Here is a 25,023-nt window from a genome sequence, read left to right as displayed (position 1 = left end):
ATTTGTTTCACAAGAACAGATTTCTACATGATGCAGGCATGTACTCTTTGGAGCCTGTCTTGTCTCTGCACATACCAGTGAACCAGCAGATTAGGAAAGACACACAGATACTCTATCTCAGAGCCTGTTTCCTATTATTACTTGCTTTACAAAGCACAATGTCATTATGCTTCACAAATGAATCCGAATTATTCATGTTAAAGGAGACTATGCCGTTTTAAGAGATTGGGCCTTAGATTGAAAGGTAACATGATGACAAATCAGAGATGATAGGAGGGAAGCATAAAAAATGACATAAGTATGATGGAACTAGGAAACTTGATTTACTTCTGCTTTCCCATCATAGAAATGATGTACTCTTCCCATTAAATTTATTTCTATTTAGTTTTAGTTGACTGTTAATCAACTAGGTTAAAATCTAACTTAAAGTACACTCCAAATTGTATAGCACTGCGACAATTGCAATACAGCCAAACATTAACAGACATAGTACCAATATACTAAAATTGTTTCTCTCTACATCTTTGGCCAGTATACAGTGATAATAAATAGAAAATATAAGTTAAATTTCAATTAACTTCAATTTAGTCCATCCATTGGTGGGTTGATCACATGTGGTTATTTTGGTACAGTTCCAACAGTTGGTATTTGGGGCAGTTACTCAGAGTCAATAATGTTGGTTTTTATTTGCAAAATCAGTTAAAGGTAGTTTCAAATGCCAAGAGGCAAAGCTTCAAATAAAGTATAATATAAATTTTCATTATAGAATCTATGATTCAAATATATTTTAATAAATATTTTCTGAATTTGTATATTTTATGGAAAATTATTATAATATTATATATAGGAATAGTGACTACAAAGGGGCACAAGGGAGCTTTCTGAGGAGATAGAAATTTTTTGTATCAACACTGAGGGTGGTAGTTACTCCAATGCATACATAAGTCAAATCACCCACTTGTATACTTTAAAATTATACATCACTAAAGTTAATATTTGGGGGAAAAAAGTTATGTACACAGCCTATTCAATAATTTTCTATTATTTCTTCTTCAGGTCATGTCATTTTTTTCCTCTAAAATATGTACACATTCTTGTGAGGTTTGTAAAACTAAATATTTATTTAGATTTGCAGATCCACAGGATCTAGATTCAAGTTGAGCTGCATTTATTTCTCTCTGTATGTAAATACACACACAAACATATATATATAAATGTCATATACACACATATATGTGTACATATTTTTCTATCTCTTGCTGCATCATTGAAGGTCATGAACTTAAAGCAGGAACCATTAAATTTCTTCTTGGAATAAGATATCTGTTAAGCACTAAACTGCTGAAAAGACTGCCAGCACCATGTGGCACCAAACTGACCTTGCAGTATGTGCTGAGTAATCGTAGGTAGTGCAGGAAACAAACAAACAAACAAACTGGACTGGGAAATAGGGATTCTAATACGAGTTTTGCCATTAGCTAGTTGTGAAACCGTAAGCAAGTAAGATCTTGGGTCTGTTTCTTTGCATTTAGAAAGTAGTAGGGCACATCATACAGCAATTAGAAATGAGAGTTCTTTTAGCCAAATCATGTGGGTGACCTTGGGTGAATTATTTAACCTCTTTGTGACTATTTCCTCAACTGTAAAATGAGGTTAATAATAACGACCTCAATCATTCATTTAAAAAAAATCTTACTCATGTGTGCCAATCTCTGTTGGAGCTTATGTATTGGGGTAAAATGTTTTAAAACTCATCTAATAAAGACTACCAGGGATAAACAGTCTAACAAAGTTAAGTTTATTCACTTGCTGCAAAAAGACAATCACCAGCAGAACCACGAGGCATCTCACAAAGGACGAAAAAGGAGTTTGAGGCAGGATAGAATTTAGGTAAAATTGAGTGAAGTAGTATTTAGATAGGCCAAATGCAAGGTTTGTCTGGACAAAGAAGTAGACTCGGGGTCCTGTTTTCTTGGAAATCTCAAAGTTAAGATAAATGTGGTGTGTTGTGGCCAAAAACCCTGTATTGAGGCTCTGCACCAGTTCTGGAAACACATTGTTTCTCTGTGTCAGCAATGGCTCTGATGGGCCAGGCAAGCATTGGATAATCATTTATCCTGATATGAGCTCAAATAGCAAAGTTCCTGAAAGTCTTTGATTTTATCAAAAAAAAAAAAAAAAAATTCTCAGTGAGCTTTGTCCACTAGGAGTAGCAACACAAAGGTGGGGATGTCATTGGTAAGAAAGCAATAAATATTTAAAGAGAATCATTAGGACACTTTACAGTTGCAGAATGAGGTGGGGAGAAATACCGCTTGCTGTTAAGTTTGCAGCAGGCTTTGTCAGTGTCATCCGAGTCTGGTTAATAGCAGGGCTGATTTTTGCTTTCTCAAATGCAATGATACATGTAAAGTGCTTAGTGTTTAATTGGCTATTGTTATTATAAAGTAAAGCGTCTGCTTTACCTGGGAGCCTGTGATCTTTAATTAGTAGTTTAATGTCCGTGTGTCATAAAAAAATGCTGTAATACAGAGGAACTTTACTACATGCAAATTATTCACATATACCCTAGTGACAGTGGAGCTGTCACATAAATCTGGACCGTAGGGAAAACTTTTCCAGGCAAGCATAGCTCTCTAGCGGCCACTCCTACAGCCTACCGATAAAGATCACCGGGGCCTGCTCTAGCCACGCCCCAACCTTTAAATCTCCACAGCCGCAGACGATCCTGGGAAATGTAGTCACCAGGGTAGAGCGAGCACGGCCACAACGAGAGCCGCGCAGGCGTAGTTCTGCTGGGACCGGGAAACCTTTTGTCCATGAGCTCCCCTGTGCGTGGAGAGTCTGAGGGCATCTGGTTCCCGACAGGTGGGTCGGTCCTTGCAGGTAGAGGATCCTGGAGCTTCACAAGGCGTGGGCCCTGCTCTTTTCGGAGAAGGCGACCAGAAGGAGCGGGGTGGGGATGGGGGACCCTGGAGACGTGGAAGCAGAGGCTCACCTTTATACCTACCCCTGTCTCTGATTCGGAGAGGCATAGGGAAGACCGAGAAACGCCCTCTAGGCCACCGGGCGTGCGGTGTATCTCGGCGGGTACCCGAGCTAGCTCGGGGCCGTGTGGGATCCAGGCTCGTGGAAAGCTTCTGGGAGCAGTAGCGGCGGCTGTGGCTTCTGGCGCTAAGGAGGGTCCCTGAGCATTTTGCAAGGGACTATTCAGAGGGCGACGGCGGCCGGCGGGAGCTGGTGATAAAATACGAGATCCAGCCTCATCTCCAGAGGTCAGAGATAGGTGGGTTCCTGAGAGGGAGTGGCGGAGGCGAACCTCCCGAGAGCCACAAACTAGAGAAGAGTCGCCCCCATCCGGGAGCAGGGACTGGTGTGGAGGAGGCCCGGGTCACTGAGGATACAAAACCAGTGCTAATACAGGGAACAGAACCTGCGTGATGTCACAGGGGCCAGAGCACTGCAAGGTGGAGGCGACGAAGTTGCCTGAAGTGAGGTAAGAGCCAGAGCAGGTGGTGGGGAGAGTGTTCTGGGGACTAAGTTATAGGAAGGAGAGCTTTCCCTTTCCTCACCTGAGGGATAAGAAAAAAACACACAGGGGAAAGACCTTTGGTGTGAGAAAGTGGGAAGAATGGTGCGTGAGAGGAAATGTTTGAACCCTTGACCCAAACCCCTCCCTCTGTCACTTTGCATGTCGTGCTTTTCCCACGCCAGTCTTTTATCTAGCATGGTAGAATGGAAACGACCTGGCTTATTTAGTCAGTTAATTTTAAAATTATCATATAGTAAAATAGACTTGGGGGGAGGCGTACAGTCTAGCACACGTATAGATTCGTGTAACTACCACCACAATTAGGATACAGAGCTGTTTCGTTCACTCCAGAAACCTTCCTGTGCTATTCCTTTATATTCACACCCTTTCCCCACCCTTAACTCCTGGCAGCCACTGATTTTTCTCTATCTTTGTAGTGTGTATCTTCCAGAATATCATTTATAAGTGGAATCATACAGTCTATAACCTTTTAAGACTGGTTTCAGTCATTCAGCACAAGGCTTTACTTTGAAATGCATCCACATTGTTGTGTGTGTTAATTTCTTATTGCATAGTAATGTTCTATTGTATATAGATGTGTCAGATTTTCAAAAATCTGTTCACGTGCTGAAAGATATTTGTATTGTTTCCAGATTTCGGTAATTATGAATGATTCTTCTGTAAATGTTCGTGTACAGGTTTTTGTGTGAACATATGTTTTAATTAAGCTTGGTTTTTGAAGGAAAAACAGGTCTGAATTTGAATCCCAGCTTTGAGACTTACTGGCTCTGTGATAACCTTGGGCAAATTAACCTTTTTGAGAGGTTAACCTTCATCAAGGGTTGTGAGATTTAATAACCCAATGTATGTCAGTGGTTGTCAATTCTTTCAGACTCAGTAGGCTCTTAAATATTTTTTAATGGAGAATGAAATCCAGAAATGAAATTCATTAAATTGGTAGTAAAACTAACGTATATATACAATCATTTTAAAGCTCTATAATGACTTACCTCTGAAATAAAGGAGAAATAAAAGGAAACACACTGCAACTCAGGCTGATAAAATGATCAAATCTTAGTAAAATTTAAACAAAGTACCTTGATTTAGACTATAGTTGCCTTTATAGGAAATCATTGCCTATTAGTACTGGGGGGAAAAAAAAAAAAAACCCTCTGTAATTGTGTGTAAAAAAGAGGCTCTAGGCACTGATAATTATCAACAGACTTTTTTTCTGTGAATGTCTTGTAGGACATTTGAAAATTGTTTGGGATTGTTCGGTACTGAAGGGCATCTAGCATCCCTGACTCCCACAGTCTAAAGGGCAGTAGTTCCTCTTTTCTCCAGTCTTATAAGGACCAGTTCCTGCCCTTTGAGATCCTCTGGTTTATGTGAGGCATTCCGTAGAGTTGCTAATTCATAGGAGCAGCAAGCAATAACATTCTGAACCTCCAAGAGAAAGTTCTCTGTTGCTTAGGTGATTCAGGAACTAGTGCTTCTCAAACTTGAGCGAACATCAGAGTCACCTGGAAGATAGTTTAAACACATTACCAAACCCACCACCAGAGTTTCTGATTCAGTAGGTATGGGGTGGGGCCTAAGAATTTGCATTTCTGGTGAGTTTCCAGGTGATGCTGATGCTGCTGATCCAAGGACCACATTCTGAGAAGTAGTTCGTCCTTCAAATGTTTAAATTCAGTGGGTCTTTTATATCTTGCTTAATCCCCACAAAGTTCTGTAAAATGATGAGAGCAGATACTCTTATCCCTATTGTTTTGTTACCGAAGAAATAAAGATCCAAGGACATTAGGGACTTGCTTAATGTTTTACAGCATTTTACTAACTCAGATGTTAGAATCCAGGGTTCTTCATACCCATTGGAGTGTTCTGTTGTTGTTGTTGTTGTTGTTGTTTCCATTAAGCAACACTGCCTCTGATAATAAAGGCACTATGTCCTATATTGAAAGAATTTGCCAAGCAATTTCTCCTGTATTCTTGAAGAACCAAGAGAGATGGCATTGTTTTATATCACCTAAAGATAAATTCCTCATTTCTTGCACTCTTCTAATTTACACTGGCCTGCTTGCTTTTTCTAGAACATGCCAGAGATATTCCAGCTTGAGGATTTTAAGTAGGTACGGACTATGCACTTGCTGTTCTCTGCCCTCAGTTATCCTTATGGCTTACTCCCTCTTTTTATACAACTCTGATTAAATGTTTCCTTCTCAGAACTAAGTTTTTCCTGGCCATCTCATCTAAGATAAAGTCCCTCTGTTTCCCCTTATCTTACTTATTTGGATATATTTATCACTAGTTGAGTTTATATATGCTCATATGTTGCTGCTGCTGTTGTTTGCTGTCCCTCTCATAGGGGCTTTATTGTGTCTTGTCATTGTTGTATCCCCAGTGCCTGCCTACAAGAGTCCTTAGTGCAGAGCTGAATGAATGTGTGAATCCTTTATGTTAAAATCTTGATTATGAATCCAACACAGATTTCAGCCTGTCTCTTCAGTTCATCAAGCATATCAAAACCTACCTTATGCCAGGTACAGTATTATTATTAGGAATGTAAAGATGGGTAAATCTCGATTCCTGCCTGGGGAATGGGAGGAGACAAAAGACATGCAAAAAGGTAATTTCAGTATAGGTGGTAAGTGCTATGATATAGTCTAGATTACTGCTCTTGCTCTCCAGAAACTACTTTGACCATGAATGAAGTACAGCATGGCACTGAGGCCATAATGCTTGTGGCCTATCCTGTGGTCATCGTGTTTGTGGCAAAGAATGTCTGCTCGCCCTTACTTGCTGGAGCCAGAGATTCAGTTGGTGTGATCTCACAAAATACCATATATGTGGATTTCTACACCAGTGCTATTCAACAGAACTTTCTCTGGATATGTTTAATATATGCATTGTCCAGAACAGTAGCAACTAACCACAGATATGTGACTATTGCAGTTGAAGAATTCAGTCTTCAATTTTATTTCATTTTAATTAATTTTAATTTAAACAGTCACATGTAGGTAATGGCTACCATATTGGAGAGTGCAGCTCCAAAATGTCAAGTGTGGTAGCTGAAGACACACACTCCCTTCTTCATAGCTCCTCTGTCTTCCCTCAGTGCCACCATCTCAAGACTGTGCCCTTCCTCAGGAGAAGAGAGCAGAAGAAGAGAGAATGGCTGCTAGGCCCATGATGGCAGGTTCAGGGTGAGTTGGATTTTCTTCCCATCCTGAAATATTTTACATTTCCTACTTTCATTCTGGTGTTTTGCGGCCCAACAAACTTCGATTTAATGATCTGAGTCTCAGATACTTTCTTTCCCAGGAAGCAAGGCCTATTCTGTTTGACCATGGAGTTTATAAGCCTTTACCCATCGCCTTCTACCTTCCCATAGTTCTTCTGTCCTCATTCAGTAACTAGCATGGCAATTAGGTTCTCAGTAGGCATTGTCTGTGGTGTTCAGTTCTTGAGGAATCTATGGCCCAACAAAGGAGTTAAGGAAGAATTCAGGGAGACACACAAATCCATTTCAAAGGTTAAAGAGAAAACATCCCATAGAAGTTCAGAGAAGGAGAAAATATGATTTGGAAGATTACGTGAAGGGGGTTTAATTTTGGTGGGCATAGAAATATGGTTGGAATTTAGTCACAGGAGAACTGAGGGCTTTTAAGGGGAGAATACATAAGACAAGGCTTAGAGGTAGAAGTGAGCATATTTCTGGTAGGGCAGTAAGTGGTAGGCTTATAATCATAAGGGTGAGGTTGGGTATGCTAGATAGGGCTTAGGAGTTTGGACTTTATTGTAGAGCTGATTGTGAATTGTTAGAAACTTTTGAAAAAGAAAATGCAGCTTGTTTGGGTAAGGAACAGTAATGGTTTGATTTAAATATAGGGAATGAAAGAGAGAGGAACTAAAAAATAACTCTGGTTGGGGAATCTAGAAGATCTGAGAGGAATAAGGTGATTTGGAAGGAAAACCAATGTGCTGTGGAGAAGATATGGGTGAGAAGCGAATTGGGGTGACCTAATTTTGTAAACATATTTACAATAAAGCAAGTGAAAAGAAAGCTCACACCTGGGTGAAGGTGGAATCGAAGACTGGTCAGAGGTAGAGACCTGCTTGTGGTCTCCACTACAGTAAACATTGTGAAGCTCTGCACAGTCTGGCCCCCATTACATCTCAGATCTCACTGCCTACCATGCTTCCCTTTGCTCCTTTATCTCCAGCCATATCGACCTCTTTTCTGTTCCTTGAGTATAATAGGCATATTTCCTGACTCTCTTCAAGTCTTTGCTTGAATGTCACCCTCTCAGTGAGTCTTTTCCAGACCATCCAAACTAAAGTTGCCCCAGTGTCACCCCTACTCATGTTGGCACTTTCTATTTGCCTTTTCTGATCTATTTTTCCCAACAGTACTTTTCACCTAACATAATATGTAATTTATTTATGTAGTTAGGATATTATTTGTCTTTTGCTCTGTGTAAGCAGAGTTTTTCTTTCTTTTCTTTTTTTGTTTTTGTTTTTGGTCTCTTTTTCACTGCCATATCATCTGTGCCTAGAGTGGTGTCTAGCATGTAGTAGATACGCATTAAGTTTGTGTTGAAAAAATGTTGAATGATTTAATACAATTTAAAAATTTATAGTCCTCAACCTCAAATTGCCTGTTTATAATCTTGGCAATCTTCAGTACTTCTTTGGAAAATTTAGTTTGCTATATCCATTTCAAACTTCATCCATCTCCTAAAACTTTAGACCGTCCTATTCTCTTCATAGATTATTGAGAATAATACAGTTTTTCAGATGGAAACCCTTTCACTTTCCTGAAACCAACATAAATCTGACTAAATCTGTATCATCCTGTTCTTTATCCCTCCCACTTCAATAGAGGAACTCTATCTACCTTTCTAGAGCATGTCTTCCAACTGTGCTTTGGATCCCATCTCTTCAGGCTTTTGAAGACCTTTACTGTATTTTCCCTTCACCCATTTTATGTTTATACTCTCTCTTGCAACTGTATCCTTACCATTATTTTTCCCCCTAGTTTTAAGGTATATTTTACATACAATAAAATTCACCAATTTTATTTGAATGGTTTTGAATTTTAATGAATATTTACAGCTGTGTAACTTCCACCACATCAAGGTATAGAACTGTACTATGCAATGTAGTATCCACTAGCCACAAGTGGCTATTTAAATTTAAATTAATTAAAATTAAATGATATTCACAATTCAGTTTCTAACTTGTACTGGTCATGTTTTGAGGGCTCAATAGCCACATGTGGCCAGTGGCTACTGTATTGGAGAGCAGAGATACAGAATGTTTCCATCATTTCAGAAGGTTTTATTAGACAAGGCTGCTTAGTGCTACTTTAGGTATGTCTCACAAATTTTGATATGATGACATTTATTATCATGTGCAGAATATTTCTTATATTTCTCATAATTCCTCCTTTGAGCCATCGATTTAGAAATATGTTGTTTATTTTCCAAATATGTTGGGGGTTTTCTAGATATTTTCTTGTTAGTGCTTTCAAATTCAATTCCATTGTCTTCAGAGAATATATTCTGAATGATATCAGTCTTTTTATGTCTGCAAAATGTCTTTATTTTTACTTCAGTTTTGAAAGCTATTTCCTCTGGATATAAAATTCTAGGTAAGAATAGAAATCTAGGAAAGATATTTTTCTTTCATTAGAATTTTAAAGATGTTGCTCTACTGTCTTTTTGACTACATTGTTTCTGATGTGAAATTTGCTGTAATCCTTATCTTTGTTCCTCCATATGTAATGTCTCTTTTTTCTCTCAGAAAATTTTAAGATTTTCTCTTTATCACTAGGTTTGACCAATTTGATTATTACATGGATTGGTTAAGTTTTCTACACGTTTCTTGTGCTTAGAGTTTGTTGAGCTTCTTGGATCTGTGGGTCTATAGTTTTTATTAAATTTGGATAATTATCAGCCACTATTTCTTTAAATAAATTTTTTCCTGCTCTCCCCCTCAATTTGTGATTCCAATTACACATATAATAGTCTGCTTAAATTTGTTTCACAGTTCACTGATGCTCTGTTTTTTAATTCTCTTTTATCTTTTTTTTTTTTTGCTATAGTTTCTGTTACTGTCTTCAAATTCACTAATCTTTTCTTCTGAAATATTTCGTCTTCCATTGATCCCATCAGTGTATTTTTCATCTTAGTCATTTTAGTTTTTATCTTAGAAATTGAATTTAAATTTCTGTTTTTTAAAATTTCATCCACACTTCTCTACTTAGCTATTTGGATATATGGAATGTAACTATAATAATTCCAATTCTAGTATCTATCCAGATTGGTTTCAATTGATCAATTTTTTAAATTTTTATTTGTTTTTTTGCATGTTGTAATTTTCATCTTTGTTTGCCTAGTAATCGTTGTTTGGATGCCATACATTATTAACTTTGTCTGATTGGGTGGTAGATATTTCTTGTGCTGTTAATATATTTTTGAGCTTTAATCTGGGGTGCAATTAAGTTACTTGGAAACAATTTGATCCTTTCAGGTCTTTCTTTTAAACTTTGTTAGATGGGAATTAAGCAGTGCTTAGCCTAGAGCTAATTACTCTCCAGTAATAAGACAAGACTTTTCTGTAAACTCAGCCCAATACTTAATTTAACATGAAGTTTTTTAGTATGGCTGGTGCAACAGGCCCTGTGTGAGCTGTAGGCACTATTATTTCTCATACTTTTTACAGGTTCTTTCCTTGGCCTTGGGTAGTTTGCTCACATGTATGTGATAATCTATACCCTGCTAAATTTTCAAGGGGGAACCTCTTCAGATTTCCAGAGTTCTCTGTATACCTGTTTTAGACGAGAAGTGGGCAAACTTTTCCTTAAAGAACCAAATAGTGAATATTTCAGACTTTGTGGGCCATTTAATTTGTCAGATCTACTCAGTTCTTCCAATATGGACAGAAAGCAACCACAGACAATTTGTAAAGGAATGGGTGTGGCTATCTTCCAATAAAACTTTATTTACCAAAACAAGTAGTAGACCAGGTTTGGCCCTAAGGCCATGGTTTGTCAATCCCCATTTAGACAATTTGAATTTAATGTAATTATTAATATGTTTGGATTTGTCTCTACCATTTTATTATTTGCTTTTTATTTAACCCTTCCGGTTTTCCTCTGTTCCTCCTTTTCTTCCTTTTTGCAGATTATTTAAATTTTTTAAATGTTCTTTTTAGATTTTCTTATTGGCTTGTGAACTTTTCTTTTAGTAGTTGCTCCTAGGGATTTCAATATACATCCTTAATTCTTTGCAATCTTCTTAGAGTTAATGTGTCAATTCACATAAAAATGTGGAAACCTTACAACTGTGTGGGTTCAGTTATCACACCCCATTCTTTTAGTTCTAGTTGTTCTGTGTTTCATCAACATATGTCATAGATTGTTCTAGGGTTATAATTTTTCATTTTAATATTCATATGTATTACAAAGAAAGACAAAAGTGAACTTTTAAAAATAAATTTTAATTTACTCGCTTATTTCTGATGCTCTTTGTTTCTTTTTGGTGATCTGAATTTCTGTCTGTTATTATTTCCCTTCATTCTGAAAAAGTTTCTTAGTCATTTCTGCAATAATCAAACAAATAAATAAAAAAATATCCACAAGACATACTTGGTGGTCTGCCAGTATTCCCTGTCGTGATGAATGTCACTCCATCTATCTAGTCATTCTGGCCAGAGTCCAGAAATCCACAGTTACAATCCCTTTGCCCTCAGCTGCATATACAGTTTGTCAACAAGCCCTGTCAACTTTACCTCTTCAGTGTATTGCAAATCTATCACTTCTTTCTATTTCTACTCACTTTCTCTCCAGTTTTTGTCCTCATCATTTCTTGCCTAGATTGCTGGAGCATCCACACAAATATTCTTTTCATATCCATTCTGGCCTTTCTACCTTTCCACCTACTGCCAGAGGAGTCTTTTTCAACATTCATATTTGATTTTGTCATCTTCTTGCTAACTACTCTTAAATGGCTTCCTGTTGCTGTCAGAATAAAGACTGACTTTTACATGGTCTGTTAGCCTCTCTCTTTCACACGGCTGGCCTCTATCTTTCAGCCTAAGTTCTTCCCCCATTCTCCACTTATGCCTTCCCTGCTCTATCCACACTGGCCTTCTTTCAGTCTCTTTTCCTCCCCCATCCTATGTAATAGCCTTTGCACTTGCTATTTCCTCTATTTGATGTGGTTTTCTTTACCTTTGTCACCAAGGCAGTGCCTACTCATCCTTTGTTGGGTCCGTGGCCTGCCGACCCGAACAGCCCTAGCCTCGTTATCAGTCTCTCCCTAGGTGTCCCTTCTGGTGGGCAAGCGGATGGCCCAGATTCCTCTTTCCCTCCAGTCCCCGTTGGGAGGAGATGGGGGAAGAGAGCCAGGAAGAGAGGTGAGCACAGCCGCCGGCCCCAACCAGCCCGTTAAAGGACACTCACAGGCCGCGGGGGGGTTCTGTCGAGCAGTTCCGTTTATTATCACACAAGCACTTGCTTTTAAAGGCAAATGGGGAAGGGAGGTTTTTACATCCTCCAATCAGCTTAAAGGTTATGAGAGCATGCATCCTGTCTCAATGCCTAGCTATTGCAATCATGCAGTGTTCATGAGCACAGAAGCACGTATTTGGCCAATAAGGGCTAAGGCAAGGTTCCTGCAGACACCCCCACCCTGCTTCCTCCCGGCACCGTCTTAGGCTGTCCCGCCGCTTGTAATGTCACTTAAGGTGACGTTAGTTTTTAAGGCCCGACAATCCTTCAGTCATGAGTTCAGACAGTGACTCCTCAATTCAGTCTCCTATGACCAGTCCAGATTCCCTTATTAAAGACTCTCATAACATCATGTGACTCTTCTTTATGCTACTTGCCACAGTTATAATTTTATATTTGTGTGTGCGTATGTGATTATTTGATTATTTTTTATCCACTAGACACTCAGCTCTATGAGATCAGGTATTGTGTCTATGTTTTGTTCAGCACTATTTTATTACCTAGCAGTGTTCAATAAATATATGTTGAATGAATAAATATTTATTAGTTCAGTTGTTTATTCAAAACAAAGGTATTCTAAAAATACTTTGAAGGAGAAAAATAATCAGTAGGCTTTGCTGTAACTGCAAAATTTGCTTTTTCTTTATAAAAGTGATCAAATTTAAAAAGAAATACTTGTTTCTATCCAACTCAGTACCCTTTGTAAACTCAAGAGTGTTGTTGCCCAGGAAAAGATTTTTCTCTGTGGTTCAAGCTGATAATGTGTGATTTAATTTGATGGTGCAGATACACACATTGTCCTTTAATAAACTTTGTATTTTCTTTATAATACTCAGTGCATTTGAGTACATAATACATGTAATACCCAATACTTTGTAAGTGCTTTAGTATTATACAAATAATTTCTCTGTTTAAAAGAAAAGGTCATGCAGTATATTTTAGATCCTATGTTGCTGCCCGAAAAGAGAGTAATAAAGAGCCAACTTATTTATTCAACAATGACTCATTTTACACTTTCTATGTACCAGTCACTCAAGTGTGTTAAGGCATTATTATTATTATACATGCTTGTTATTCATTCCATTCTATTTCAGTAAAAGTAATGTTAACTAACTTTCAGTGTGTACTATATCCTGGCTCTGTTCTAAGTGTTCTATGTTATTAACTAACTGAATCATTGTAATAAGCCTGAGTTGTAGGACTTGTTATTGTCCCCATGTTACAGGTGAGGCACAGAGTTTAACTGCTCAAGTTCATACAGCTGGTAAGTGGTGGAGCTGGGCTTTGAGTCTAGGCAGTCTTGCTTTAGCATCTGCACTCTTAAGTTAGGTTACTACCCACTAAACTGATTTTTTGATCTCTTCATGGATTTCCCCCAGAAGCTTGAAAAAGACTGCTCATGACCTCTTCAGAGGCTGTGTTTGTGTTCCATTTCCTCTATGAAGCCTTCCCTTATTCAGGCAGATTTACTTTGACCTTAGTACTTACTGTTTTAACCATATAATTTGTCATTGGTCTACATTATTCACTAGTGTGTGTGTGTGTACACATCTTTTCTTGCACAACATTTTAGGATTAAGGGCAAGGATTATATCTCAAACTTTTTTTCTATAGTTCCAAGAAAATTGGATTACACTATGTAGCACACAGAAGTTGCTGAAAAAATATGTGATGTGATGTGATATCCTCTTCCATTTCTCCCAGTTCAGTTATCTCCGTCCTTTGTGCACATTACTTTGTACTCATTTCACTGTAACTGGTTCTTGCGGTGATGCAAATATATTTGGTTTTTAGTTATCAAGACATTGGAAGAGGTGGCTATGGACATAACCTGGGAGAAGTGGGAGCAACTGTACCCTGCTCAGAAGTACATGTTGGAAAAATATAGGAACCTGGTTTTGCTAGGTAAGGGTTACTTTCTCTCTGTATCTTAGACTCTTTCCATGTAGTATTTTGTTGCCTTTAGATGTTATTAGCCATAGACATTATAATGTGAGGACTCAGAATGTGGGTTTTGGAGTGAGAAGACCTGAATTCAAGTCCTGGCTCTACCACTTACCATCACAGAAAATTTAGGCAAGTTTTTTTAAACCTTTTGAGACTGTTTTCCCATGTATAAAATGGGGCTAATAATAAAATCTAACTCAGAGTTTTTTCAGGATTATCTGTCTAGGACAGAATAAACTAAATACTTGGCACAAATGTCCTGGTATTATTGTAAGGACTCAGTAAATGTAAGCTGTTGCTGTTTTCTTATTAGTGCTATGATCATGTTTATTATTATTTACATACTTTATTGAGTTTGGCCGGAGTTGAAGGATCAGGTTCATTTCTGAGTTAAGATAGAAGTGCTTCTTTCCCTATTTATGACAAAAGGAATGGACCACAAAGAACTGGAAAATGATTGCTAGGATGTGCTTTACTTTTCTGAATTTTGATCTCTAGGCTATTAGTATCTCCCTCTACTCCTACCAAGTTTCTAATGTTTCTATTCTAGAAGTAGAAAAGTGATTTGGGCTTATATCAACTTCTAGATTTTCATCTTTAAGTCCTCCTTTTTCCTTATTCATTTTTTGTGACCTTTTCAGAAGTCCTTTGGGTATTTTCTCTTTCGTTCATGACAAGTTGCTAGCCCATTTGCTTCCCTATGAGCAGGGATTTCAGTTTCTGAGCCTGATGTGTTCTCCCACTCGGAGGAACAGAAAGAGTCAGGCTACTGAAGGCAAATGTTCCAGTAGGTAACTTCCCAGGTGAGTGGAAATCATGCTGAAGAGAGTCATTAGAAGCAGCTTTTCTGCTGTTCAATGAAGGATTGGATCACTGTCTTCAAATCTTTCCAGGGATTTGAGATCACCTAATATGAATTTTCTTATGTACTATTGGCCTTTATTTCAAAATTCGACTCTAATTTTTTCTGCTGTGGTTAGAGAAGGCTGTATTCTTCCTCTAAAACTGACTCATCTGCATTCTACATTCATGAATTTGTTTAGCAAACACTTCCCTTCTGTTATTTTCTGTAACCCCAGTTTTAGGATTAATTCTTCCTTGCCTTTTGAAACATCTACGATCTTCCCACCTACCTCACCAAAAATGTCTCACAGTTACTTCTTTGAGTTTCTATTATTTTTCTTGATGTGGCCCATGCCTTGGACCTTGGGCAAGTTACTTATTAACTTTTCTGTACCCCCCTCACTTTTTTTTTTTTTTTCTGAAAATGGATAGAATAAAATGATCTACCTCATTAAGTTTTTGTGGGGCTTAAGTAATATACTTACAATATTTACAACACTGCCTGGTACATAGTAAGTGCTCACTGAGTATTACTAGTGGTTGTTAATGTTGCTATTATAAGTATACACATTTACTTCTTGACCCTATAAATTGTGTTTGTCTCTCACAACTGTATTTTTAAGTATGCTTATAAAAGGCATGACACCTTTCTTGTCAAGAAAATCTGATGACCTTTTCTTAGCCCTCTTTCATCTTCTCAGGTAAAATCAATCCAGTTCACTGTCTTTTATGAAACTATCTTTTCATAATGTGCACAACAGTCTAAAGCTCTGATTTATCTAATTTTCTAACTACTCCATGGGATTCTTTCACAGTTTTTGTTTCTCCCTCTTAATAATGAATATCTATAAAAAGTTGTCTCTGCAGTGGTTGTTTCAGTTTACAGGATAAATATCCCTCTTAGCGTTTTTGCCTATAATTATTAAAAAAGTAGATTTTCACTATCAAACATTTACTTTTCCAAATATCAGGATATTTGTTTTATCTCACCTTTTGCTTTAAATAGTTTCCAAGACTTAGATTTAAAAAAAAAAAAAAAAGTAGTTCGACTAATTTTAAAAACCACTCTCATTGTGATAGTTTCAAAAAAAAAAAAAAATCTATCATTTGCCTATTCATTGAGCATATTCTGTGTACCAAATACTGTGCCAGGAGTTGAGAAGTTGAATGTGAAAGACTTTACTCTCTGATTTCCAGGAGCTCAGAGTCTAGTGAAGGAGATTGGTAAGTGCCATGATGGGCATATGCTCACCCATCATGCGGAGCGATGGCAAGGAAGGTGGACTATGGAGCCTGGCTGACTGGGCTGAATCCTGACTCTTCCACTTACCAACTCTGTAGCCTTGAACAAATTTCTTATTTCTCTAGACCAGCACTGACCAACAGAAATGTAATGCAAGCCACATATGTAATTTTAAATATTTTAGTAGTCATGCTATAAAAAATTAATGAGAAATAGGTGAAATTAGTTTTAATAGTGTCTTTTATTTAATCCCATGTACTCAAAACATCATTTCAACATGTAATTAATATTAAAAATTATTAGTTAAATATTTTATACTTTTTTTGTACTGAGTGTTCAAAATCTGGAATGTATTTTATTAACACTTAAAACACAGCTCAATTTGGACTAAGCATATTTCTAATGCTCAGTAGCCATGTGTGGCTAGTGATTATTGTGTTAGAAAGTACAGCTTTATTTCCCATTGCATCATTCATAAAATTGGGATAATAATAGCTTCTAACTTATGGAATTGTAGTGAGGAATACATATGTGATTAAATATGTGTAAAGTTCCTTGACCAGTGGTAGTTCTAAGTTTGATAAGCACTAATTAAATGTTAGGTGTTGTTATATATAAAAACAAGAATTACTTTATTAGTGCAGAGGCTATGGGAATAGATGAGGAGCCTAACCAGAGGTGGGATCCTGAAGAATGAGCAGGAATGACCTTAGCACAGAGTAGGTGGTAGAAGAGGTGCTCTAGGGCCAGCCTGTGGCTCACTTGGGGGAGTGTGGTGCTGATAACACCAAGGCCACGGGTTTGGATCCCTATATAGGGATGGCCAGTTGCTCACTGGGTGAGCATGGTGCTGACAACACCAAGTCAGGGGTTAAGATCCCCTTACCGGTCATCTTAAAAAAAAAAAAAAAAGAGGTGCTCTAGGTAGAAAGATCAGCATGTGCAGGGAGACATAAGAAATTTGATAAGTACAAGGAAGTAAATACAGTATGGCTGAATTATAAGGCATGTGTGAGAAATGAGCAGTCTGGATTGGTTAGGTAGAACAGATCATTAAGGACCTGTATCTCAAAGATATGGGAGGAATTTAAATATTTGGCCAGAATTTTTGTACTTGAAAGATCACATTATCAGCAGTATAGAGAACTGAAAAGACACCAAAAAAGAAGCCTTCCCTGATGTCACACAGATAGGCAGTGGGAGCTGAGATTAAATCTCAGGATATTCTCTGTCTTTAGCCATTGCTTTTCTACTGCATCAGACTGCCCCTTAGGGCTGTAGAGATTAAGAGCTTGGACTCTGGAGTCTAGTTTATGGGTAACCTCAGGCAAAGTTATGTTAGCATTCTGAATCTTCCTTGAAATGGAGGTTCTGTTCATGTCCTATTCATGTCCTAGGCTTGTTAGGAAGATTAAATATGCTAATAAGAATCAGCCTAGCATAAACTCAATTAGTATTTGCTATACAACCAAAAAAATTATCAAAGTTCTTTTCTTTTCCTCTAAGATATGAAATAACTCCGAAGACAACATATGCACACATGAGATAATAGATAAGCAATGTACAGCACTGCTTTTAAGTGCTAACATTAGAAGTTAAAACAGTAAATATTGTTGGAGATCAGGGAGACTGGGGAGTTAGGAATGTTGTGAGACTTGTGTAATTTGAGTGGGGCTTTAAAGTATGGTCAGGAATTGATGGGGTTAAACAAGGGAGAAAGGGCTTGGGGCAGAAGAAGCAAAAATAAATTAGAATCAGAATGAAGAATGATTTTTGAGTGTTAGGAGTACAGCTAATCAATAATTCTTCATATTTAATGCTTACTTATTACATGCCAGGATCTAGGGGACACACTGAAAACAGATATTTAGTGAAAAATCTGCATACTGATTGGAAAGACCCTCACCCCAGTTTTTCCTTTCACTTGACTCAGAGCATAGGCAAGTGGGCTCTTACATCCCACCCCCTGCCTGGGTAGAAGGTTGAAGTAATTCATTCTGGGCAAACTAATTAGCTAAAGATCAAAGACTTATAGCTGCCAACATTTGTGAATCCTGTAATGAATCAACCAGGTCCCTTTCCAGTCATTCTGCAATAAAATCCATTATTCATCATGTCCTTACATACAAACACTTATTGCAGTAAAAAGGTTAGGATCTTTTCTTAATTAAGAATCAATATATTAGTAACTTACTCTTAAGTATGAATCCAGAGTGAAGAACTACTTCCTAGATATGCTGGTATATAAAAAGAAGGGTCCACCTTTTTCCTCTATGCTTAATGTTTCTTGGCTTTCTGTTCATGATTGAGAGTAAAAAATAATGTTGGGTTGTCATTGGAAAGCCCTAAGAACTTTTTTTATTTCAAAAGAGTAGATTTCCTCTTTTTATCTTTTCCTTTCTTTTAGACCTACAGTTTATGCTCTTCTTACATCAAATGTAAAACAGTAACTTTAACAGTTATTTGACAAAGAGAGATTAGCTAAAAGTATTGCTTTGCACAAGTCAAAAAACAATTCTAATAGAAAAGTTTATTTAAAATATATTTAAAGAACTCTTAGTAGGTTTTAATAGTTTCAATGCTAATTAAGTACATGGGATACTCCTTAAAAGACCATCCCTCTCTGATAACAATTGTCCTTTCTTAATCCCTGCTCATCATGTTTCTTTGTTCTTTTAGCCTTTTCCCTAATCATTCATCTTACCTGACAGAATGTTTGCTTCATTCTCTTTGATTACAATGTGTCCTGAATCAGACCCTTTCACACCACTAGTATTTCCCTCTCACCCCTTCCTAGATTACTAGGCCATATTTACATTCCCAGTATTTTATGTTCTCAGTATTTTTAATTTCATTATCCCTAATATAACAGCTAATATAGCAGCTTCTTTTCTTCCAGCATTGGCCACATGGTAGATTTGTATCTTTGTGTCTTTTAGATGAGAAGATTAGATGTGGGGCTAAGAAGTCAACAGTAGAGCAGCAAGACATTTCCAAAGAAGGTTCATCTCAAGGAATAAAGACAGAAGAATTTACAAAGAGAAAGTCTGTGTTGGAAGAAACCTGGATATCTAAAGGCCAGTTTAAAAATCAGCCACTAAACCAGGAGAAATATATGGGACAAGAAATAGTCACCTGTATGAAAATTTCTACTAGAGAAAGAAATATAGAATCTAATGAATTTGGGAAAGGTTTCAGTATAAGACCAATACTTGTTACAAAGCAGAGTGATTCCATAGAGGAGAGATGTTATAAATATGGTACGTGTGGAAAGATGTTCAAACAAAATTCAGATTTAATTATAAAGAGAAAATGTGATGGAAAGAAACCTTGTAAATGTAGTGAATGTGGGAAGACCTTCAGAGACCATGCTATTCTTGTTCAGCATCAAAGAACTCATAGTGGAGAGCGACCCTATAAATGTGATGAATGTGGAAAAGGTTTTAACCAGAGTTTCCACTTAACAAACCATCAGAAGACTCATACAGGGGAAAAGCCCTACAAATGCAACGAATGTGGGAAGGCCTTCAGTTATTGCTCAGTTCTTATCCAACATCAGAGAATTCATAGTGGGGAGCGACCTTATGAGTGTACTGCATGTGGCAAGACCTTCAGTCGTAGTACATACCTTACACAGCATCAAAGAATACACACTGGTGAGAAACCCTATAAATGTCTTGAATGTGGAAAGGCTTTTAGTCAGAGCACACATCTTACTCTGCATCAGAGAATCCATACTGGAGAGAAACCTTATGAATGCAATGAATGTGGTAAGTTCTTTAGTCAAAGTGCACATCTTACTCAACATCAGAGAATTCATACAGGAGAAAAACCTTATGAATGTAATGAATGTGGGAAAGCCTTCAGTGATCACTCAGCTCTTATTCGACATCATATCATTCATACTGGGGAGAAACCCTACGAATGTAATGACTGTGGTAAAGCTTTCAGTTATTGTTCAGACCTCATTCAACATCAGAGAACGCATACTGGAGAGAAACCATACAAATGCAATGAATGTGGGAATGCCTTTAGTGATTATTCAACCCTTATTCAACATCAAAGAATTCACACTGGAGAAAAGCCCCATGAGTGTAATGAATGTGGGAGAGCCTTTGGTAACTATTCAGCTCTTATTCAACATCAAAAAACTCATACTGGAGAAAAACCTTATGAATGTAAGGAATGTGGAAAAGCCTTCAGCAGAAGCACATACCTTACTCAACATCAGAGAAGTCATACAGGAGAGAAACCATATAAGTGTAATGAATGTGAGAAAACTTTCAGCCAGAGTTCATTCCTTATGCAACATATAAGGATTCATACTGGAGAAAAGCCCTACAAATGCAATGAATGTGGGAAAGCTTTTAGTGACCGATCAGGGCGTATTCAGCATCAGAGAACTCACACTGGAGAGAAACCCTATGAATGTAATGACTGTGGGAAAACTTTTAGTTTCTGTTCAGCCCTTTTTCAACATAAAAGAATCCATACTGGAGAGAAGCCCTATAAATGCAATGATTGTAGAAAAGCCTTTAGTGATCGGTCAGGATTTATTCAGCATCAGAGAATTCATACCGGTGAGAAACCTTATAAATGTAATGTATGTGGAAAAGTCTTCAGTCAGAGTACAAACCTCACAAATCATCAGAAAACTCATACTAATGAAAAATCCTATAAATGTAATGAATGTGGAAAAGCCTTTAGTTATTACTCAGGCCTCATCCAACATCAGATTACTCATACTGGAGAGAAACTTTATGAATGCAGTAAATGTGGCAAAGCCTTCAGCCGAAGGATGGACCTTAAAAAACATCAGAAAACTCATACTGAAGAGAAACCTTTCAAATGTAATGAATGTGGGAAAGCCTTTGGCCAGAGCACCTATCTTACAAAACACCAGAAAATTCACAGTGGAGAGAAATCCAGTATACATACTGAGTATAGCAAAACCTTTAAACAAAATTCTTCTATTCAACATGAGAAAACTCACAGTGGAGACAAATCTTCTGACTGCCTTGAGAGTTTGATTAGTGTGGAGTTCCTTCCCAGGGAAATGGAAGGAAGATCATGAAAACTGTCAACTACCTAGAATAGCCACATGGTTTAATGGAAAGAGCATGTTTCTGGGTTTTAGAAGTCCTGGATTTTAATCTCAGCTCTATTACTAACTAGGTCTTTTACTTTGGGGTAAGTCGCTTTACCTCTTTCAATCTTAATTACCTCACCTGAATAATTGGAAGGCCTGATTAGTTGATCTTGAAGATCCACATTTATTATATTTAGTAATAATGCAGGTTTCTATAGATGTGTGTTCATAGGGGGCTGGCTGGTTAGCTCAGTTGGTTAGAGCATGGTGCTGATAACCCTAGGGTTCAATCCCTGTACTGGCTGGCTGCCAAAAAAAAAAATTACACACACACACACAATGAATGGGTGAACTGATATTAATATGTGGTTCATAAATTGTGACTTATTTATTGTACACGAGGTATGATTCACAGCACGAGAATGTAATGGTCATTAAGGATTCAATGTAGATATAGAGCATATGCCATGTAGCCATTTATTACTCTTGCATTAGTTTTCCAAAATTTGACGTCATAAATATTGAAGAAAATTAAGTGATAATGTAGTATAAGTTTCATGAATTATTGCAGTAGAAAGGTGGGGATCTTTCCTAGACTGAGAATATGGTGTTAGATAAAACCTCAGGGAAAAAAAATAAAAGGAATGATTCAAATTGTTGGTAGATAAGGGATAGGTTACCTAGATTCCATCTAAAGGTTTGCAAATACAAACCTTCTCTACTAAGTTGAATATGGCTATCATCATGTCCCAGATAAGAAAGAACTAGAAAACATGACTTGGGCAATTTACCCAAAAAGATGAAACTGGAAAGTGCATTTGTTATTTCCACACCTAAATATATAAGACCATGTGAATGAGAAATTTGAGTACCTGATGTCTAGAAAAATCCCTTGTCTGACTTTTTCCTATGGTTACAGAGACAATGGCTTGAAAATATGAAGATTTTTCTTAGAAACCTATGATTTTAAACTGACCACCTAAGGACAAGAAAAAGCCACTTGTAATGGAACTTATCAAATGTATGATTTCAGAGACTAGTCCAGACTTAACTGAGTCTGAGTCTGGAGTTCATTTTGATGTCCAAGAAAACTGCTCACATATAAGGGTGAATTATGATGGACTTGCAACATGGCTTTTGAGAAGACCTGCTCTTAAGGCAGCAGTGTTTAAGCTTTTCTGAATTTATGTATTCGTCTGAGAACCTATTAATGCCATAGGGTTTCTCACCAGAAAAATACATGGGCACATTCACATGATTTTGTGAGTAGTTACAAAATAAACATATGTGAAATTAGTAGTACTACACACACACACTGTACTATCAGTAAATAATTTGAAAGTGTAATAGAATAGAGATTATATTCACAGTAGCTGTAGAAATATAAAATATGGGAGTGAATTTAATAAGAAATATGCAAGACCCCAAAATATTATTTAAAATTTTATAATGAGAAAAAGCTGATAAATACATGAGTAATCTATCATATATCTATATGGAATGAGTGAATAAAATTAATTTGTAAATTTAAGGTGATTCTGACTTCAATATGAAAGAAAAAAAGGGATGAGAATATGCAAAATGTTTCCGAAATATAATTCTGGGGATGCTTTGGCTGGGTTACTGCAAAAACAATAAACATCAATAAAACAGAAAAAATCTGAAATAGGCTCAGTACATAAAATAATTTAGCATATGAAATTCCAAATTAGTCAAGAGTGGTTGGATAATTCAGTATAGTAACTAACTTATAGCAAATACATTTCTCATGTGGTTAAAGATTAAAATGAAACTATAAAAGAAGCAAATATATACATAAATACTTAGGTGCTCTTGGGATTCTGGGAGCTTTCTAAAACATTCACACAAAAATGATAGTTATCTCTATCAAAAAAAATAAGCAAAACTAAGCTAAAATTTATTTTTCAGACTATCTTAAAAATTAAAAAGAAATGACAAGTTGGAAAAAAATTTTGTTTTATATATGAGGGTATTTCAAAAAGCTCATGAAAAGATTCATATTATCTTTTAATTCTGTTTTCCACGAACTTTTTGAAGTGTACCCTCATGATGGAAAAGGGTTGACAGTATGTAAGAGATTTTGAGATAATAAAAAAAAAAAAACCCAAAAGAAAAATGAATCAAGGAGATGGCACAAAAGAAATAAAAAGTGGCCAATAAAATGTGAAAAAATATTTTGCCTCATTTGGGCTCAGTAAATTGTTGCTTAGAACAACTATTATATCCTTTTTTTTGTTCCAACAAATTGACAAAGTACTAAAAATAAATATTCTTCAATTTGAGGGTATGAGTACTCTAATTGCTGCCTGGAATGCCATGTTTATGGTGGCAGTTTGGCTGTATGTAGCATAAGACTTAGAGTATATGCTGGTTAACCTAGCATAACCACTTGCAGAAATGTACTCTAAGGAAGGAGTCATGGATATGCATACAGACTTATCAACAAAGATTTTTAATGTTGTTACATTGATGAAACACTAGAAACAACCAATTTGTGTCCCACAAGGGGAAATTGGTTAAATAATCTGGAATATTACGTGGTCTTTAAAAATAATCTTAAAGAAGAATATTTAGTGAAAATGAATTAATATGAAGTAAAATAAAAACCAGGTTAAGACAGTAAGTACTTTGTGTATGTGTGTGTATAAAAGACTAAAATTATGTACATCAAAATGTTATTTTTTTGTTATGGTTAATTTTATCAAATTTTCTGTAATGCACATGTCATTTTTTAAAATGAATTTTTTTTTTTTTTAAAGATGACCAATAAGGGGATCTTAACCCTTGACTTGGTGGTGTCAGCACCACACTCTCCCAAGTGAGCTAACTGGCCATCCCTATATAGGGACCTGAACCACGCACGGCCTTGGTGTTATCAGCACCGCACTCACCCAAGTGAGCCATGGGCTGGCCCTTAAAATGAATTTTTAAAAGGCATGTTTTTCTGTCAATTTTGAACTTTTTAAAAATTTGATAAGCAAATTTAATGGTCTTGGAATATGATAACATTTTAGTGAATTATGCAGTAGAGCACAAGTATAAGACTGTCATAAAGCTATTACACTGTGACTTTGTTGTTTCTGTTTCAGCCTGAGAAAATTCGTTCACTTATTACAGTTCAGCATACAGCAAATACCACTTCACTCACAGAGATACATTTCAGTCAGGCAGCTCTTACTTTCACTTCTTCTTCCCAACACTTTGACCATGTGCTGATTGCAATTTGAATATTCTCCTTTGCTTTTATTACTCTTGCCTCTCAAACTTCTTATGGCCTAGCACATACATAGTCTTGGGTTATTATTCTTACTTGACTCAACAGCTCCATTCAGTACTCATCTTTCTTTGAATTTCTGTAGCATTTATTCACGTGGCATTTAGTACTTAATGGTTCTGGGATGTTCAATTACAAGTTCTTTGAGGGTATGATTCATACCTTAGAGTTTTGTAATTTCACAGAAGCTAGATAGAAGTAGAGTAAATTTTAGTTGACTAAGGAAGGGAGAATGTTTTAGTAATATTGACTGAGGAAAGGAGGATGCTTAAGTAACATTTGCTGGGGGGGTGGGGGGGCGGTGCTGTAATAGCAAGAGTGTTATGAAGGTACGCACTTTGATTTGCAAGATGCCTCTTAGAACCCTGTTTTAGTCAACCCCAAAATATATAACCATATTTACTTTATAATATATATTAAAAACTAAATCAAAATGTAGGGATTACTAAAATCAAAGATGATGTTGTCCAGCAATCTTTCTGAATGTGTCCCTCCAAAATTTATATGTTGAAACCTAATCCTTAATAAGGGATTCCTAATACTTAAGAGGTGGGGC

At 36.8% G+C, this 25,023-nt stretch overlaps 2 protein-coding genes across 2 annotated transcripts in view; one reads left to right on the top strand and one right to left on the bottom strand.

Moving 5' to 3' along the window:
* Nucleotides 1-25,023, bottom strand: part of LOC134377918 (histone H4) — a 734,914-nt gene that overhangs the window by 486,617 nt on the left and 223,274 nt on the right. The gene's annotated exons all lie outside the window — the stretch shown is intronic.
* Nucleotides 19,338-21,157, top strand: LOC134378125 (zinc finger protein 883-like). Its single transcript, XM_063097105.1, has one exon. The coding sequence runs from the start codon at nucleotides 19,358-19,360 to the stop codon at nucleotides 21,155-21,157; it is 1,800 nt and encodes a 599-aa protein (XP_062953175.1). The 5' UTR covers nucleotides 19,338-19,357.

Source organism: Cynocephalus volans, chromosome 5, assembly GCF_027409185.1.
Source record: "Cynocephalus volans isolate mCynVol1 chromosome 5, mCynVol1.pri, whole genome shotgun sequence".
In the NCBI taxonomy this organism is placed as follows: domain Eukaryota; kingdom Metazoa; phylum Chordata; class Mammalia; order Dermoptera; family Cynocephalidae; genus Cynocephalus; species Cynocephalus volans.
This window is presented reverse-complemented; position numbering and strand designations above follow the sequence as displayed.